Source organism: Planococcus citri, chromosome 5, assembly GCF_950023065.1.
Source record: "Planococcus citri chromosome 5, ihPlaCitr1.1, whole genome shotgun sequence".
NCBI classification, from domain to species: Eukaryota; Metazoa; Arthropoda; class Insecta; order Hemiptera; family Pseudococcidae; genus Planococcus; species Planococcus citri.
Genome location: NC_088681.1, coordinates 4,470,532 through 4,487,055, shown reverse-complemented (window position 1 = coordinate 4,487,055; position 16,524 = coordinate 4,470,532). Strand labels below are relative to the sequence as shown.

The window sequence follows — 16,524 nt, the reverse complement described above, 5'->3', positions numbered from 1 at the left end:
TTTACAACAAAAGAAGTTCCATTTTCTACCGCCTGAAGCGCTGCATCACTTTTTCAAAATTTGTTGTCTTCAAAATTGAGCTTTTCAGCCGAATGAAAGCCAAATAAGGTGTACGAATAGTCGATTATAACTAATTCGGCATTGCTGATCACGTCAATCACGTTCATTTCAGACGATCGAGCTTTTTTCCACCTGAAAGCTCAACTTTTTTGAAAAAAAACTGATTTTTTACAGAACTTTGAGCTTTTTTGCAGAACCAATACCGGAAACGAATTCGCCGTACCCAAAAACCCCCTTATTCGTTCACTTCGTACAGTCTAAAAAGCTCTCTAAAGCTCGCAAAATCAATTCGAAAGTTCAAGTATTGGGAGTATCGAACCTCCTAATACTCTACATTCTCCTAATGAAATTGGTCTCATTTGGCATCTGTTATACTCGAAAATGATAAAAATTTGAAAGTTTGTACATTTTCAAAATTGAGCTTTTCAGCCGAATGAAAGCCAAACAGCCTGTACGAATAGTCGATTATCACTAATTCGGCATCGCTGATCACGTCAATCACGTTTATTTTTGTCGATCAAACTTTTTTTTACCTGAAAGTTCAACTTGTTTGAAAAAAAGCTTCACTTTCGAGGGAACTTCAAGCTTTTTGGGAAAACCAACACCGGAAACGAATTCGCCGTACCCAAAAACCCCCTTATTCGTGCACTTCGTACAGTCTAAAAAGCTCTCTAAAGCTCGCAAAATAGATTCGAAAGTTCAAGTATTAGGAGTATCGAACCTCCTAATACTCTATATTCTCCTAATGAAATTGGTCTCATTTCCCATCTAAAATTACTCGAAAACGATCAAAATACAAAAATTTGTGCTTTTCAAAAATTGAGCTTTTTAGACGAATGAAAGCCAAATAGCCCGTACGAACAGTTGATTATCACTAATTCGGCATCGCTGATCACGTCAAGCTCGTTTATTTTAGTCGATCGAGCTTTTTTCTGCGTGAAAGTTCAACTTTTTTGAGAAAAGGTTTCATTTTTGACAAAACTTTGAGCTTTTTGACAGAACCAACGCCAGAATCGGATTCTCGGAGTGCGAAAACCCCCCACTACGGTCGGTTCGTACAGTCTAAAAAGCTCTCTAAACCTCGTAAAATTGATTCAAATGTTCAAAATTTTCGATACAGCGCTGCAGGTGGTGAAAATGAGAAGTTCTTTTGTAATCCTGATTTTGGGAAATAGAAACGAATGCATTCACAACTACTTTTTGACGATAACAAAAAAAGTTCCATTTTCTGCCACCTGAAGCGCTGTAACATTTTTTTCAAAATTTGATGTCTTCAAAATTGAGCTTTTTAGCCGAATGAAAGCCAAATAGCGTGTACGAGGGGTCGATTACCACTAATTAAGCATCGCTGATCACGTCAATCTCATTTGTTTCAATCGATCGAGCTTTTTTCCACCTGAAAGTCCAACTTTTTTGAGAGAAAACGTCATTTTCAAGGGAACTTTGAGCTTTTCGGCAGCACCAACACCGGAATAGGATTCTCCGCGTGTGAACCCCCCCACTACGGATGGTTCGTACAGTCTAAAAAGCTCTCTAAAGCTCGCAAAATTAATCCAAAATTCAGGGGTAAATATGAACTTTCTAAAGGTAAGCTTTTGCTTAATGAAAAGCAATTGGTGCGTACGAGGGGTCGATTATCACTAATTGAATATCGCTGATCACGAAAAGCTCGTTTGTTTTATTCTATATTGAACTTTTGCACCTCAAAGCACAATCTTTTTTTTTAAAGTTTCATTTTCTTAGCAACTTTGAGCTTTTAAGCATCGCTAATATTATGAATTTATCGTCCATTTTGTAATTAGTATTATGTCGATCCTCTTTCACAGTTGTACAACTCGTATTAAGGATGTAATTTCCACATCCAAATAAAAAATAATAACACATTCTCTAAATTTTTTTTCTTTTTAATATTTTTTCTTTGCTCGTTTGTATTTTTCATTTTAAATTATTCAATTAATCTATATAACACAGTTAACACAATTTTATCAAATAATACACATGCTATTACATTTATAGAGAGAGAGAGAGAAGAAAAAAATTGGAATACATATAATTTAATATCGTTATTACACAATAACGTTGTTTTGTTCGATGATTTCCTACGCAATAAAATTCTCCTACAGACTATACAAAATAAGAAAAAAAAAAGTCCAAAAAACCACTATAAATAAAAACGCGATGAGCGAAACAATACAAAAAAAATAACTCTAATCTACCGATATCAAATTATACGAGTTTTTGTTTACATAGGTAGTTTTTTATCGTCTCGTAAAAAAGAAAAAAAAATAGCATTTGTCACCTGTGTAGAATAAAACTATCACAATGATGTTTACACGTAATTTTGATTCGTTCGCTTTACGCTAGTGACATTTACATACAATATTACAATAAACGATCACCGAACATATTTATAATAATATGTAAAGAAGAAGAAAAAAAAAAGAATAAAATAATAAAAATATACAAAAAAAGAAAAAAAATAGAATAGGTATAATGTGATATAATACTTATCTTTCGTAAATAGGAAAAAAATTACGATATTGATTTATGTATGTCAGTACATAAGGTAACTGTTCATAAAAATATATAATAAAATATAAGTAAAAAAAATATCGCAAACATTTGCGCGCGTAGTGAACTCTTTCTTTTCCCACACGAGAAAAAAAAACCATGATGTTAAATGACGTAGAACCGAAAATTAAATTCTAAAATACAAAAAAAAAAACTACCAACCGAAGAATATAAAACAACGAAAAAAAAATACTTTTCACAACGCGGTTGTTTTAATAAAATATACGCCGAAGGAATAAAAAATAAAAATAAAACGCCAAGTCTTATAAATATTGCACATAATTGTAATACTTTGAAAATCGACTGAGATAGATTATCGTACTTCGCTACTCTTAAAAAGCTTCCACGCAAAAAAAATTCTTATTGCTGGTGGAAAAATACTTGAAAAAAAATAATAAAACAATCACAAATATATATAACACAATGCATAATAAAAACATAAAATAAACACGGCGACGAAATCAAAAAAAGAGAAAAAAAATCAACATTTTTATACAATACAAAAAAATACGCGAAACGAATATGAATCTCGACTTATTCGATGCGATCGCAGATGAATAATGAGATTCGTAAGTATAAATCACACACATTTACATTTGAATATTATTCGAGTCGTAAAATGTAGCTAGAAACTTATTATTTACAAAATTATTACCTATTATTATACGTTTTTTCTAAGAGAGTTTTAAAAATTTCTTGAGAATGTCCCATTTGCGACGACGACGTCTTCTTCGATGGTCACGAGATGACCACTGGTGAGAGCAATAATTAAGTTATTCGAACGTATCGAGAAGTACATGAAAACCGTTTGATACGATGAGTATAAAAAATAATTAAGTAGAGGCGATTAACGTCTGTTGTTCGACTTCGTCTTCTTCGTAAGGTATTCTGTTTAATCGCTGACGTTGAACTAGCAGTTTTTCGTAGTTCCCTCGTGGGTCTTTGTTTTTAATCTGTGAACAGAAATATCAATGATTTGATTAGAAGTGTGAAAACATATTTTTTGAAAATAAATAAATAGAAAAAATAATTAATTTCTACAACTTTGGAAATTTTAATTCTTATTTTTTGGAAATGAAGTAGATGAAAAAAAAATGGAAAAAATATCAAAGTTTTATTTGTCTTTGATATTGTTTCAAATTTTTCAGTCAAAAATGGGAAATTTAGGGAATTTTTTTTTCAAGCTAAAAAGTAGAACATTTCCTCAAATTTTTTTTCAGTCAAACACTTTGAAACTGTCAAATATTAGAAAACACACATTTTTCAAACAGAAAAAATTAAAACCATTAGCACATTTTTCAAATTGTTAAAATTTGGACATTTTTTCGCATTTTTCAAGCAGTTATACATTGAACCTTTCTTGAATATTTTTCAAGAAGTCATAAATTGGACTTCTTAGAACATTTTTCAAACAGTCAGAAATTGGGAATTTTTGTACATTATTAATCAACTAAAAAAAATCAACTTTTTTTTGGTATTTTTCAAATATCAAAATTTGGATTATTTTGAACATTTTTTCAAGTAGTCAAAAATGCAAAATTTGGGCACATTTTGAGTAAATTGACCAGTCAAAAATTCCACCTTTCTAGTACATTTTTCAGGAATTCAAAAATTGGCACATTTTTCAAGAAGTCAAAATTTGGAGCATTTTTGTCCATTTTTCAATCAGTCAAAATTTGATAAGTTTGTGCCTTTTTTGGGCCCCCTTTTTTTTGCACATTATTGCAGCTTAAAATCATACTTTTAAAAACATTTTTCAAATAAACATTTGGTTTTTTTTGTAAGTTTTTTAGCAGTGAAAAATTGTAAATTGGGGCACATATTCCAGTATGCCCAAAATTGGATCTTTTTGCACATTTTTCAAGCAGTCAAAATTTGATAGATTTTTGCCTTTTTTTTTCGATTTTTTTTTGGTCAAAAATTGAACTTTTTCCTCAACATTTTTAAGCAATTAAGAATTGGGCCTTTTTGCACGTTTTTTTGCAGTTGAAAATAAAAAATTGGAACACATTTTCCAATACGCCTAAAATTGGGTCTTTTTGCACATTTTTTCAAACTGCTAAAAACTGAACCTTTATTGCATATTTTTCAAGCGGTCGAAATTTATTGGATTTTATTGCACATTTTTTAACGAGAAATTTGAGCAGATTTTCTAATCTGTTGAAGATCAGAACTTTTTTGCAAAATTTCCTAGCTATCTTTTTGAAAAAGTTGAAAATTGAGCCTTTATAGCCCTTTTTTAAGCAAATAAAAACAAGACATTTCAAAACGATTTTCAAACATTCGAAGAAATTTGGAAAAAAAAATCGAGCAGTCAAAATGAGAAATTTTAAAGACATTTTTCAATTAGTCAATCGTTGGAAATTTGGGCACATTTTTCAAGCAATTAAAAGTTGAGAAATTTGGGAAGCATCTCTCAAGCAGCTTAAAATTGAACCAATCTTAGCATAGCTTTTAAACAGTAGAAAATCATACAATTTTAAAAATCATTTACAAGCATTCGAAAACGACAAAATTAGGGCACATTTTTCAAGTTGCCAAAATTTGAATCTTTTGGCACAATTTTCAAACAGTCAAATATGATGAGAGCTTTTTTGCATTTTTATCAAAAAGTAAAGAATTGGACTTTTTTTTGCACATTTTTCAAAAATTCAAAAAAAATGGACCTTTTTTGAACATATTTCAAAAATTAGAACAAAATTGGACCTTCTTGCACATTTTTCAAAACTTGTAAAAAATTGGACCTTTCGGCACATTTTTCAAAAATTCATAAAATTGGACCGTTTTTGCATATTTTTCAAAAATTAGAAACAAATTGGACATTCTTGCACATTTTTTATTAATTCAAAAATTGAACCTTTTTTGCACATTTTTCAAAACTTGTAAGAAATTGGACATTTTATCACATTTTGCAAAAATTCATAAATTGGACCCATTTTGCACATTTTTCAACAATTAAAAATATTGGACCTTTCTTGCACACTTTTTCAACTCTCAAAATTTGGACCTTTTGCACATTTTTCAAAATGTTTACAAAAATTGGACCTACCTTGCAACATAGGTACCTCAAAAAGTCAAAAATTGGACCTTTTTTCACAATTTTCCCAGTCAAAAATCTCTTGCACATTGTTTCAAGGAATCAAAAAATTTGATTTTTTTGGACATTTTTCAAACATTGAAAAAAAGTGGACCTTTTTTTACATTATTCAAAACTTGAAAAATTGGACCCATTTTGTACATTTATCAAAAACTAAAAGTAAAGAATTAGATTTTTTTCAACATTTTCCCAGTCAAAAATCTCTTGCACATTTTTCAAAATTTAAAAAAAAAATTGGAACTTCCTTGTACATTTTATAATAATTTGAAAATTGGGCCTTTCTTGCACATTTTATACTTACTAATTCAAAAATGGGACTCTTTTTTGCACATTTTTCAAAAATTAGAAAAAAATTGGACCCTTTTTGTACATTATTTATTAATTCAAAAATTGGACCTTTTTTGCACATTTTTCAAAACTTGTAAAAAATTGGGCTTTTTTGCACATTCTTCAGATATTCAAAAATTGGACCCCTTTTGCACATTTTCTAAAAAGTCAGAAATTAGACCTTTTTGCACATTTTTCAAAAATTAAAAAAATTGGACCTTTCTTGCACACATTTTCAGCGGTCAAAATTTGGACCTTCTGCACATTTTTCAAGAATTTAAAATAATTGGACCTATCTTGCAACACACTTCCAAAAGTCAAAAATTGGACCTTTTTTCACAATTTTCCAAGTCAAAATTCCCTAGCACATTCTTTCAAGGAGTCAAAAATTGGATTTTTCGCATATTTTTCAAAAATTGAAAAAAAATTGGACCTTTATTGCACATTTTTTATTGATTCAAACATTGAACGTTTTTTTGCTTATTTTTCAAAAATTCAAAAATTGGATCAATTTTGCACATTTTTTAAGTTCGCGGAGGTTATAGTATTGTGATGCACGTATTTTGCTGTGTTCATGGCAGCACATATGCATAAGAAACGATTTACAATTTACCTATTCGAGTGTTTTTATTTGTAAACAATTAAAATACTGCGCGTCGGGAATGTAAATAGTGAATGTGAACTATGATGGGTATGAACGATGGCGATCCCACGTACAACCAGCTAACAGCTATGTACAGTGACATTGTGAAACAGAATAAACTTCAACAAAAACAGATAGAAGAACAGCAGAGGCAAATCAACCACTTACGAGAAGTAGTAGCTCACTATCAAGCCAAGTCAAAAGAGGATGAAAACCATCTCAGCGAACAAACATCATTAATAGACGAGTCAGAGGAAAATCATAGCAATATGACAATAGACAGCATTAATGACGAAATAAAGATCACTTAAATATAGTGTTTTTATAGTAAAAGTGATCTTTATTTCGTCATTATGCAAAGCACTAAAAGTGATAACCTCCTTAACACATTAGACAGCATTAAATCTATCCAGTCAAAAGAAACTTACAGTGAAAAACTCGAAAAGAAACGTATTCCACCTATTTACGTAAGTGGAATTAAAAATATTACTGAATTTACTGCAATGTTGGAAAGCATGGAAGAGTGTGAAACCCCTACAATGCAAACCCTCTCTAATGGAGATGTTAAAATAGCATGCTCAAATGAGCAAAGCTTTAGAGCAGTGTATAGGGCACTGGAGGCTATAAGAAAGAATCCTAGTCACAAAATGTATGGAATTGGGTACCATACATATCAGTTGAAACAAGATAAACCCTATCAGGTAGTTATAAGAGGGCTACACCACTCCACTTCACCCGATGATATCAAATTAGAATTGATTAAAATCGGACATGAAGCCATTAATGTCACCAATGTAATTATTAAAAAAACAGAGGTGAAAAAAGATGTATCTGGAGAAATTGTGAGTAAGAAATCATATAAGGTGGCATTACCACTCTTTTATGTATATCTCAGCCCAAAAGAAAACAACAAGACCATTTATGAAATGGGGTTCTTGTTGCACACTAAAGTAAAGGTAGAACCTCCAGCAAAAAAGAGGGAGCTACCTCAATGTAAAAACTGCCAGCAGGTTGGTCATACCAAAACATACTGTGCAAGGAAACCCAAATGCGTTAAGTGTGGATTAGACCACGAAACAAAGCAATGTAGGAAGAAGAAAGAAGACCCAGCCAAGTGTGCCAATTGTGATGGTGATCATACAGCCAACTGGAGAGCGTGTCCAGTATATCAAGCAAAAATTGCTGCTATATCTAAACCAAAGATGACAGTAATTGATCGTGTCAAGCAAAGGACCACTCAAAGCCAGGAGCAGATAACAACTCAGAAACCTGAACAAGCCAAAATTGTCAAAAGAAACCTTCCAAAGAATAACACGGATGAATCGGATGAACCAGTGGAACTAGAAGAGCAGGCGAGCTTAAAAGGCATTTGGGAACTGCTTAAAAAAATGGATAAAAGAATTTCTCAAGTTGAAAACACACAAAACAAGATCAAAGCAAAGAAACATCCATCAGTTAAAACCTCACGACTTAGTCATAGATATTATAAAAAATAAATAGAGTACTCTCACTGGAGAGATACTTTATAAAATAGCAGAGTATACTCTCACTGGAGAGAACCCTGCACATGTCATGTAACTAACTTGTTCAAAGTCAGAAATATTACTTATTTAAGGTCTCCTTAAGATTGTAATAAACCTTGTTAAATAAAAAAAAAAAAAAAATTTTGCACATTTTTTAAAAAGTCAAAAATTCGATCTTTTTGCACATTTTTCAAAAAATCAAAAAATTAGACCTTTCTTGCACACTTTTAAAACAGTCAAAATTTGGATCTTTTGCACATTTTTCAAGAGTTCAAAAAAATTGGACCTTTATTAGCGAATTCTTTGAGTAAGTAGTTGAAAATGAGTCGTTTTAGTAAGTTTTCCAAGCTGTTGAAAATGCGAGATTTTTGCACAATTTTTAAGCAGCCAAAAATGGGATATTCATGCACATTTTTCTTAAGCAGTCGAAATAAGAAATTTTGGAAACATTTTTCAAGACTTTTTTCAAATACTTATTCAGAGTTTGAGTATTTTTTGCACATTTTTTAATCATTCCAAAATGAGAAATTGAGGCACATTTTCCAAGCAGCCAAAATCTGAACATTTTTGCACAATTTTCAAGCTTTTGAAAAATTTCATTTTTGTACATTTTCGAAGCAAACAAAAATTGGACTTGACGACAAATTTGGCCTCAAGCAGTCAATAAAAATCTAAAATCCAGGCACATTTTTCTCTCATCACATTTTACAAGCTGCCAATAAATGATCGAGCTTTTCAACATTTTTTTTCAAGCAGTAAAAAATCAATAATTTCTCGCGCATTTTCAAGCATTTTAAAATAGAATAATTTTTTCAATTTCCAAAAAGAAAACATTTTTTTACATTTTTAAAGCAATCAAAAACGATCAACAATTAATTTAGAAACTTTCACGTCTATTTGATTTCTCTATGTTATGTGGAACTTATCCTCAAACGTTGATTACCTTAAGCATTCTTTCAACGCAGTTCTTCATTCTATCTCACCTATGGCCAGTCTATGGTCCAAAAATACCAAAAAAAAAACACGTTTTCATACAACATATCTCTCGTTTGCCTCGACTATAAGACACGTTTTTTGGTCAATAAATCTCTATTTATCACGTAAGGACCCATCTTCGATAATATTAGATACGTATAAGATAGGTAAATAATAACAGATTGAACAATGTCTATAAAATATCTAACAAAAAAGTGGACACAGCTGCATTATAGTGTATTAAATCCATGAACTTCTCAACTCCAAAATGTATTCGACAAAAAGTATTTTTTTCACAAGTTCAGTGTTGCTTTACGTGTTCTCGAATTTCGTTTCAGGTAAAAATTAATTTTACTTCTTAAAAAAATCCTATATCGCCGAACATAAGATTTAGTTGACTGAAAATATTTTCAATTTAGCTTCAGACTGTGACGACGACTTCGCTATTGCATGTTTACCTAGAACACCGCAACCTTTGACATTTATCACTCCATTGGATGAAATGTTCTTATTGAATCGAACAAAAACTTCGGGTAAAATTTTGAAAATTATCAAAATTGCATTTTAAATTAAATATTATTCTGATAATTTAGTATAATATTGAAATATTATTCAATTTCAAACGTATAGTTGAAGTTGAAATCGTCGCCAAAACTATTGGACACTTTACCGGAGGTATTTTTGGAGAAAATTTGTACAAATTTTTCAAATTCATTCTTTACTGGTATACTCCGAAATTGGATTGTTTTCAGGATTGTTACTCATATACCGAGTGAGTAATCAGCAGGTATAAATACAACGTTATTGGATGGAGATATTTTGAAAATTGATTTTATTCTCCGCAGGAACTTTCTGAAAGCTCGAGTTTCCTATCACAATATAAAATATGGAAGTGCCACTGAAGCCATAAACCATCCCGATGGTATCGTCGATATTTTAGTCCCCATTGCAGCTAACGTAATTTTTTTTTCTTTAAATTCCTTTCCAATATTAATTTATAAACATGTCAAGTTTGGTTTAATCGTTCGATTTTTCAGGCCCCCATCGAGAATCCTCAATTTGCCCAGTTCGAAAAAATATTCCAAGAACAGCTGAAAAATCCAGGAGACCAGATCAAAGTGAATAGTGCATCTACATACATTTGGTTCGATCATTTCGGTCCATCTAGCGTTTATAAAACATTCAAAGGAACCTATATCGATGGCCAGACCAGTCAAACTTATCCATGTACGACGATTGTCGAGTTACCACCGGATCCATTTGTGAATTTTATATCTTGCAAACAGGTTCGTAGATCAAAAGGACACTCAACACTTTCAAAACAATCACTCAATTGGAAATAAGTATCAAAAGTGGACTAATTTTTTACAATTTTTTAGTACAAGAATACATTTGGTTCGATTAAGGATAGTTTGGGAAACCCTTTGAACAATCCGATCCCTGAAATAATACCTTTATCGCCACCAACAACAGGATGTGGAGTGAATGTAATCAATGTACCACTTCTCTAATTCAATAATAAATGTGATTTTTTGCTATGATTTGAGATTACTCTTCGAAAAACCGTTAAAATCACGTTTTCATGATTTCAACGAAGTAAAATCTCAAAATTTGACCCCAAAATAGCTCAATTTTGAATGTTACAGGAAAAATCAAATGAAAAATTTTCGAGCTCTTGCTAGTGTGTTCCAAATGTAAATTTTTCAATTTATTTGGAAAAAAAATGCATAATCGCTTTTTTCTGGGGGCCCAAAATGGGGGGGGGGGGGCTCTAAAAAAAAAAACGTTCAAAATTACGAATACCTATGCAGGGAGCTTAATTTAACTTTTTCACTTAAATAATTGAATATATGCCTCAAAACGTTACGTTTGGCGCAAATTGTAGATTTCTATGTAGTTTTCCAGTGGTTTCCAAAATTTCGAAATTGCGAAAAAATGGAAAACCGGATTTTTGAGTACCAGCGCAACATTTCATTGAGCTCAAAATTCGGTGGATGTCTTTCAGATACTAATAAACTGTAAAAAGCTTTTTAGGGAGGTTCAAAGGGGTAAGTTCAAAATGGTGGTTCCAAAATTTTCCAAAAATCAACCCCCCCCCAATTTCTGCCCCCGAGGGTCGAAAATGGGGAAATCACCTCGCATTTTTAAAAAAATTAAAAATGGAGACTTTCTAGCCCTTTTCTAAGCAAATAAAAACAAAACAATTTTCAAACATTCGATGAAATTTGGAGAAAAAACCGAGCAATCAAAATGAGAAGTTCTGAAAATACATTTTTCAATCACTCAATCGTTGGAAATTTGGGCACATTTTTCAAGCTGTCAAAAATTATTGCAACCTTCTGGCACATTTTTCAATCACACGAGAATTGGACCTTTTTGCACAATTTTCAAGCAGCTTAAAATCGAACTAATAAAATCATTTACAAGCATTCAAAAACGAAATATCAGGGCACCTTTTTCAAGATGTCAAAATTTGAATCTTTTGACACAATTTTCAAACGGTCAAATATCAAAACTTTTTTGCATTTTTATCAAGAAGTCAAGAATTGGACCCATTTTCACAAGTTTGCAGTCAAAAATCTCTTGCACATTTTTTCAAAAAGTCAAAAATTGGACCTTCCTTGCACAATTTTATCAATTTAAAAAGTAGACCTTTTTTGCACACTTTTCAAAATTTGAAAAAATTTGACCTTTTTTGCACAATTTTATTAATTTAAAAATTGAAACTTTTTTGAACATTTTTAAAAAGTCAAAAATTGGATCCTTTTTTTACAAGTTTGCAGTCAAAAATCTCTTGCACATTTTTTATCAACTCAAAAATTGGACCTTCTTTTGCACATTTTTCAAAAATCACAAAAATTGGACCTTTTTTGCACATTTTCTAAGAAGTGAAAAATTGGACCCTTTTTCACAAGTTTGCACTTTGCAGTCCAATAATCTCGTGCACATTTTTTCCAAAGGTCAAACATTGGACCTTTTTTGCACATTTTTTAAAAGTTGAAAAATTGAATCTTTCTTTGCACATTTTTCATCAACTCAAAAATTGGACCCTTTTTGCACAATTTTATCAATTTAAAAATTGGACCTTTTTAGAACATTTTTCAAAAATTAGAAAAATTAAACCTTTCTTGCACATTTTCCAAGACGTCAATAATTGGACCTTTTTTCACAAGTTTGCAGTCAAAAATCACTTGCATATTTTTTCAAAAAGTCAAAAATTGGACCCTTTTTGCACGGTTTTCAAAAATTTTCAAAATTGGACCTTTCTCGCACATTTTTTAAAAATTTTCAAAAATTGGACCTTTCTGGCACATTTTTAATCAATTTGAAAATTGGACCCTTTTTGCACATTTTTTAAAAATTAAAAAAAATTGGACCTTATTCTTGCACATTTTTCAAAAAGCCAAAAATTGTACCCTTTTTGCACGTTTTTCAAAAATTTAAAAAAATTGGACCTTTCTTGCACATTTTTTGAACAGTTGAAAATTCAACTTTTCTAGCAAATTTTTCAAATTTGAGTTGGTAGTCAAAAGGAGCTGTTTTAGTAAGTTTTCCAAGCTGTTGAAAATGCGATCTATTTGCACAATTTTCAAGCAGCCAAAAATGGGATATTTGTGCACATTTCTTTAGCAGTCGAAATAAGAAATTTTGGAAACATTTTTCAAGGAGTACAAAATCAGGAATTTGGCCACATTTTCAAGCTGTCGAAAATTATTGGACCTTCTAAGACTTCATTCAAATAGGTACTTATTCAGAGTTTGAATATTTTTTGCATATTTCTCAACCATTCAAAAATGAGAAATTTGGGCACATTTTCCAAGCAGCCAAAATCAGGACATTTTTGAGCAACAAAAAATTACACTTTTTTGGCACCATTTTCAAACAGTCAAGAATTGGACCTTTCCAGTATACATTTTTAAAATACCAAGTCAAAATCTGAATTTTTGAGCATATTTCTCGAATAGTCGATATTTGAACCTTTTTACAATTTTTCACGCAGTCAAAGAAGGAAATCGGGGCACATTTTTCAAACAGTCAGAAATGTCAACTTTTGCTCGACTTTCAGGTAGTCCAAAATGGAACACTAATGGACATGTTTTCACGGTGTAAAAAAATAGACCTCCAACAATGAATTTGGAAACTTTCACGTCTATTTGATTTCTCTACATTATGTGGAACTTATCCTCAAAAGTTGATTACCTTTACATAAGCAATTAAGCACTCTTTCAACGCAGTTCTTCATTCTATCTCACCTATGGCCAGTCTATGGTCTAAAAATACCGAAAAAAAAACACGTTTTCATACAACATATCTCTCGTTCGCCTCGACTATAAGACACGTTTTTTGGTCAATAAATCTCTATTTATGACGTAAGGACCCCCTCCCTTCTGTAATATCACGTATATTAGGTAAATAATAACTGATTAAAAATAACACCTATAAAATATCGAGTTTCGTATGGTAACAAAAAAAAAAAAGTGGACGCAGTTGCATAGTGTTTTAGTTCCATGAACTTCTCAACTCCTCCAAAATGTATTCGACGAAAAGTATTTTTTTCGCAAGTTCAGTGCTGCTTTATTACATGTTCTCGAATTTCGTTTCAGGTAAAAATTAATTCTACTAAAAAATCTAATCACCGAACATGAAATTTAGTCGACTGAAAATATTTTCAATTTAGCTTCAGACTGTGACGACTTCGCCATAGGATGCTTACCCAGAGCACCTCAACCTTTGACAGTTATCACTGCATTGGATGAAATGTTCTTATTGAATCGAACAAAAACTTCGGGTAAGATTTTGAAAATTATCAAAATTGTGTTTAAAATTAAATATATTATGCTAATTTAGTAGGTACATATATTGAAATATTATTCAAATTCAAACGTAGTTGAAGTTGAAATCGTCGCCAAAACTATTGGGCACATTACCGGAGGTATTTTTGGAGAAAATTTGTATAAATTTTTCAAATTCATTCTTTACTGGTATACTCCGAGATTGGATTGTTACTCATATTATACTGAGTGAGTAATCAGTAGGTTTAAATACAACGTTACTGGATGGCGATATTTCACAAATTAATTTTATTCTCCGCAGGAACTTTCTGAAAGCTCGAGTTTCTTTTTCCAACATAAGATATGGAAGTGCCATTGAAGCCATAAACCATCCCGATGGTATTGTTGATATTTTAGTCCCCATTGCAGCCAACGTAATTTTCTTTCCTTCAAATTCTTTTAAATCAAATACCTAATATTCTATATATACGTCAAGGGTCTAATCGTTCGATTTTTCAGGCTCCTATCGACAATCCTCAATTTGCCCAGTTCGAAAAAATATTCCAAGAACAACTTAAAAATCCAGGAGACCAAATCAAAGTGAAAAGTGCATCTACATATATTTGGTTCGATCATTTCGGTCCATCCAGCGTTTATAAAACGTTCAAAGGAACCTATATCGATGACCTGACCAGTCAAACTTATCCATGTACTACAATTGTCGAGTTACCACCGGATCCATTTGTCAATTTTATATCTTACAAACAGGTTGGTAGATCAACAGGGCACTCAACACTTTTAAAACAATCACCCAATAAGAAATAAGTATCAAAAGTGGACTAATTTTTTACAATTTTTTAGTACAAGAATACATTTGGTTCGATTAAGGACAGTTTGGGAAACCCTTTGAACAATCCGATCCCTGAAATAATACCTTTATCGCCACCAACGACACAATGTGGAGTGAATGTAATCAATGTACCAGTTCTTTGATCGAATAATAAATGTGATTTTTTTTTACTATGTTTTGAGATTCATTTATTAATTTATATTTTCTTATATTGTTAACATTGTTTAAAAAAAGGAAATAGTCTCGAATTATCACTAAAGAAAGTTAAAATTCAAATTTGCAATTAACATCCCAAGATCTTAAAAAACAATAAAAAAAAATAAATAAAAAAATTTAAAAAAAATAAAATAAAATAAAAAAAAATAAAAAATAAAAAATAATAAAAAATAAAAAAAAAATAAAAAATAAAAAAAAATAAAAAATAAAAAAAAATAAAAATAAAAAAAATAGAAAATAGTTTGAAACAAACCATTTGGGGCTAGAATTATGACTTCAACTATGTTCCTCCATATTTTGTAAATTTTTATGTTTTCTAATGAATGCCGAGCCAAAAAATGAAACATTTGACCCATTATTTCCAAAAAAAATCATCATTTTCCCTCCTCTAAACCAAATTATCAATAAGCTAAACCTATGATTAATTCCAAGCGGGTATCTTACCTGTACGAATGCAAACATTAACAAAAATAGTAGAATGGCACCAATGCAGCCAACCGATATCAAAGTGGTAGCGGACAGCTGTAGGAAGAATTTATGAGGCGACGATAACGCCAGAGCAGTATCTCCATCCTGAGATGCGATTCTTCGTTTGCCTGCAGTCGCAGTATTTTTACATTCTCCTATTTTAACAGATGAAAAAAAATTAAATCTTTCAACTTGAGTAGGTACAAATATCAAAAGCGTGAAAAAAATTCAACTTACCATTATTAGTATCACAGTTACAGCAACCAGTAGTCGTCCTTTCGGTACAACAAGGTACGCATTGTTTATTGGATTTGTCCAAACGCAGCGGATATGTACAAGCTATACAGCTGAATGCACCAGGACCATCGCACGCCGTACATGACGAATGGCAAGGTTTACATAATTGAGTAGGTGGATCGTAATACTGCGAACCGAGGCATTCCATGCATAGTCCGCTTTCTAGCATGAAATGCGGCGGACACGACGTACATTGTAGAGGTCCTTCGCCTGTAAACAATACACAATCGATTAAATTAGTTCGATAGATGAGAAATATTTACAAAAATATGGACTAACGAGCTTGAAAAATAATATCTAGCATTTCCTCATTTTACGACCCCACTTCCCCTGCCTCCAAAAAACATGATTGAATTATCTTTTTACCAATTTTCGAATTTTATTTTAACGGAAGTTGCTTTGAAAAAATTTTACTTCAATTTTGATATCCAATAATGACCCCTCCCCATTTTTCAAAAAAGCAAGAGACTGGGGGGGGGAATCGACACGTTGAATGAAAAAATAAATAGATATTCGAACTCGGCGACTTCGAATTAGTTGGAATCGATATGTCACACCATATTTCAATTTTTTCAAAATTTGGGGGGAGGGGGGAGGGCAATTGGGGCGCCCATTTTTAGAAAATAAGCGAACAATTGAACTTGACGCTCTCTAAATCCTAATAAAAAATGAGTTATCCGCAATTTTCAAGTTTTGTCATTTTGATCATGCTGATAAGGGCGCTG

The 16,524-nt window shown here is 31.5% G+C and overlaps 3 protein-coding genes across 3 annotated transcripts in view; 2 read left to right on the top strand and 1 right to left on the bottom strand.

The window, feature by feature from the left end:
• Nucleotides 1-1,949: 1,949 nt before the first annotated feature.
• Nucleotides 1,950-16,524, bottom strand: part of Fur2 (furin-like protease 2) — a 337,566-nt gene continuing 322,991 nt past the window's right edge. Inside the window, exons 19-21 of the mRNA XM_065368067.1 lie at nt 15,740-16,009; nt 15,479-15,657; nt 1,950-3,584 (exon numbers count right to left, since the gene is read on the bottom strand). Of these exons, the coding sequence (XP_065224139.1) occupies nt 3,465-3,584; nt 15,479-15,657; nt 15,740-16,009 (569 nt within the window). The 3' untranslated portion in view covers nt 1,950-3,464. The remainder of the gene's footprint in view (nt 3,585-15,478; nt 15,658-15,739; nt 16,010-16,524) is intronic.
• Nucleotides 9,394-10,737, top strand: LOC135848229 (uncharacterized). The gene is made up of 6 exons (XM_065368068.1): nt 9,394-9,534; nt 9,616-9,729; nt 9,827-9,968; nt 10,042-10,153; nt 10,234-10,482; nt 10,576-10,737. The coding sequence occupies exons 1-6, from the start codon at nt 9,465-9,467 to the stop codon at nt 10,705-10,707; spliced, it is 819 nt and encodes a 272-aa protein (XP_065224140.1). The 5' UTR covers nt 9,394-9,464; the 3' UTR covers nt 10,708-10,737.
• LOC135848230 (uncharacterized) lies at nt 13,559-14,988 on the top strand. Its single transcript, XM_065368069.1, has 6 exons — nt 13,559-13,800; nt 13,875-13,985; nt 14,085-14,217; nt 14,291-14,402; nt 14,488-14,736; nt 14,830-14,988. The coding sequence occupies exons 1-6, from the start codon at nt 13,728-13,730 to the stop codon at nt 14,959-14,961; spliced, it is 810 nt and encodes a 269-aa protein (XP_065224141.1). The 5' UTR covers nt 13,559-13,727; the 3' UTR covers nt 14,962-14,988.

Coding starts and splice junctions, on each gene's coding strand:
- LOC135848229 (XM_065368068.1), top strand. CDS start 9,465: ATGTATTCGACAAAAAGTATTTTTTTCACAAGTTCAGTGTTGCTTTAC. Junction 9,730..9,826: donor GAATCGAACAAAAACTTCGG/GTAAAATTTTGA, acceptor TCAAACGTATAG/TTGAAGTTGAAATCGTCGCC. Junction 10,483..10,575: donor ATTTTATATCTTGCAAACAG/GTTCGTAGATCA, acceptor ACAATTTTTTAG/TACAAGAATACATTTGGTTC.
- LOC135848230 (XM_065368069.1), top strand. CDS start 13,728: ATGTATTCGACGAAAAGTATTTTTTTCGCAAGTTCAGTGCTGCTTTAT. Junction 13,801..13,874: donor GTTCTCGAATTTCGTTTCAG/GTAAAAATTAAT, acceptor TTTTCAATTTAG/CTTCAGACTGTGACGACTTC. Junction 14,737..14,829: donor ATTTTATATCTTACAAACAG/GTTGGTAGATCA, acceptor ACAATTTTTTAG/TACAAGAATACATTTGGTTC.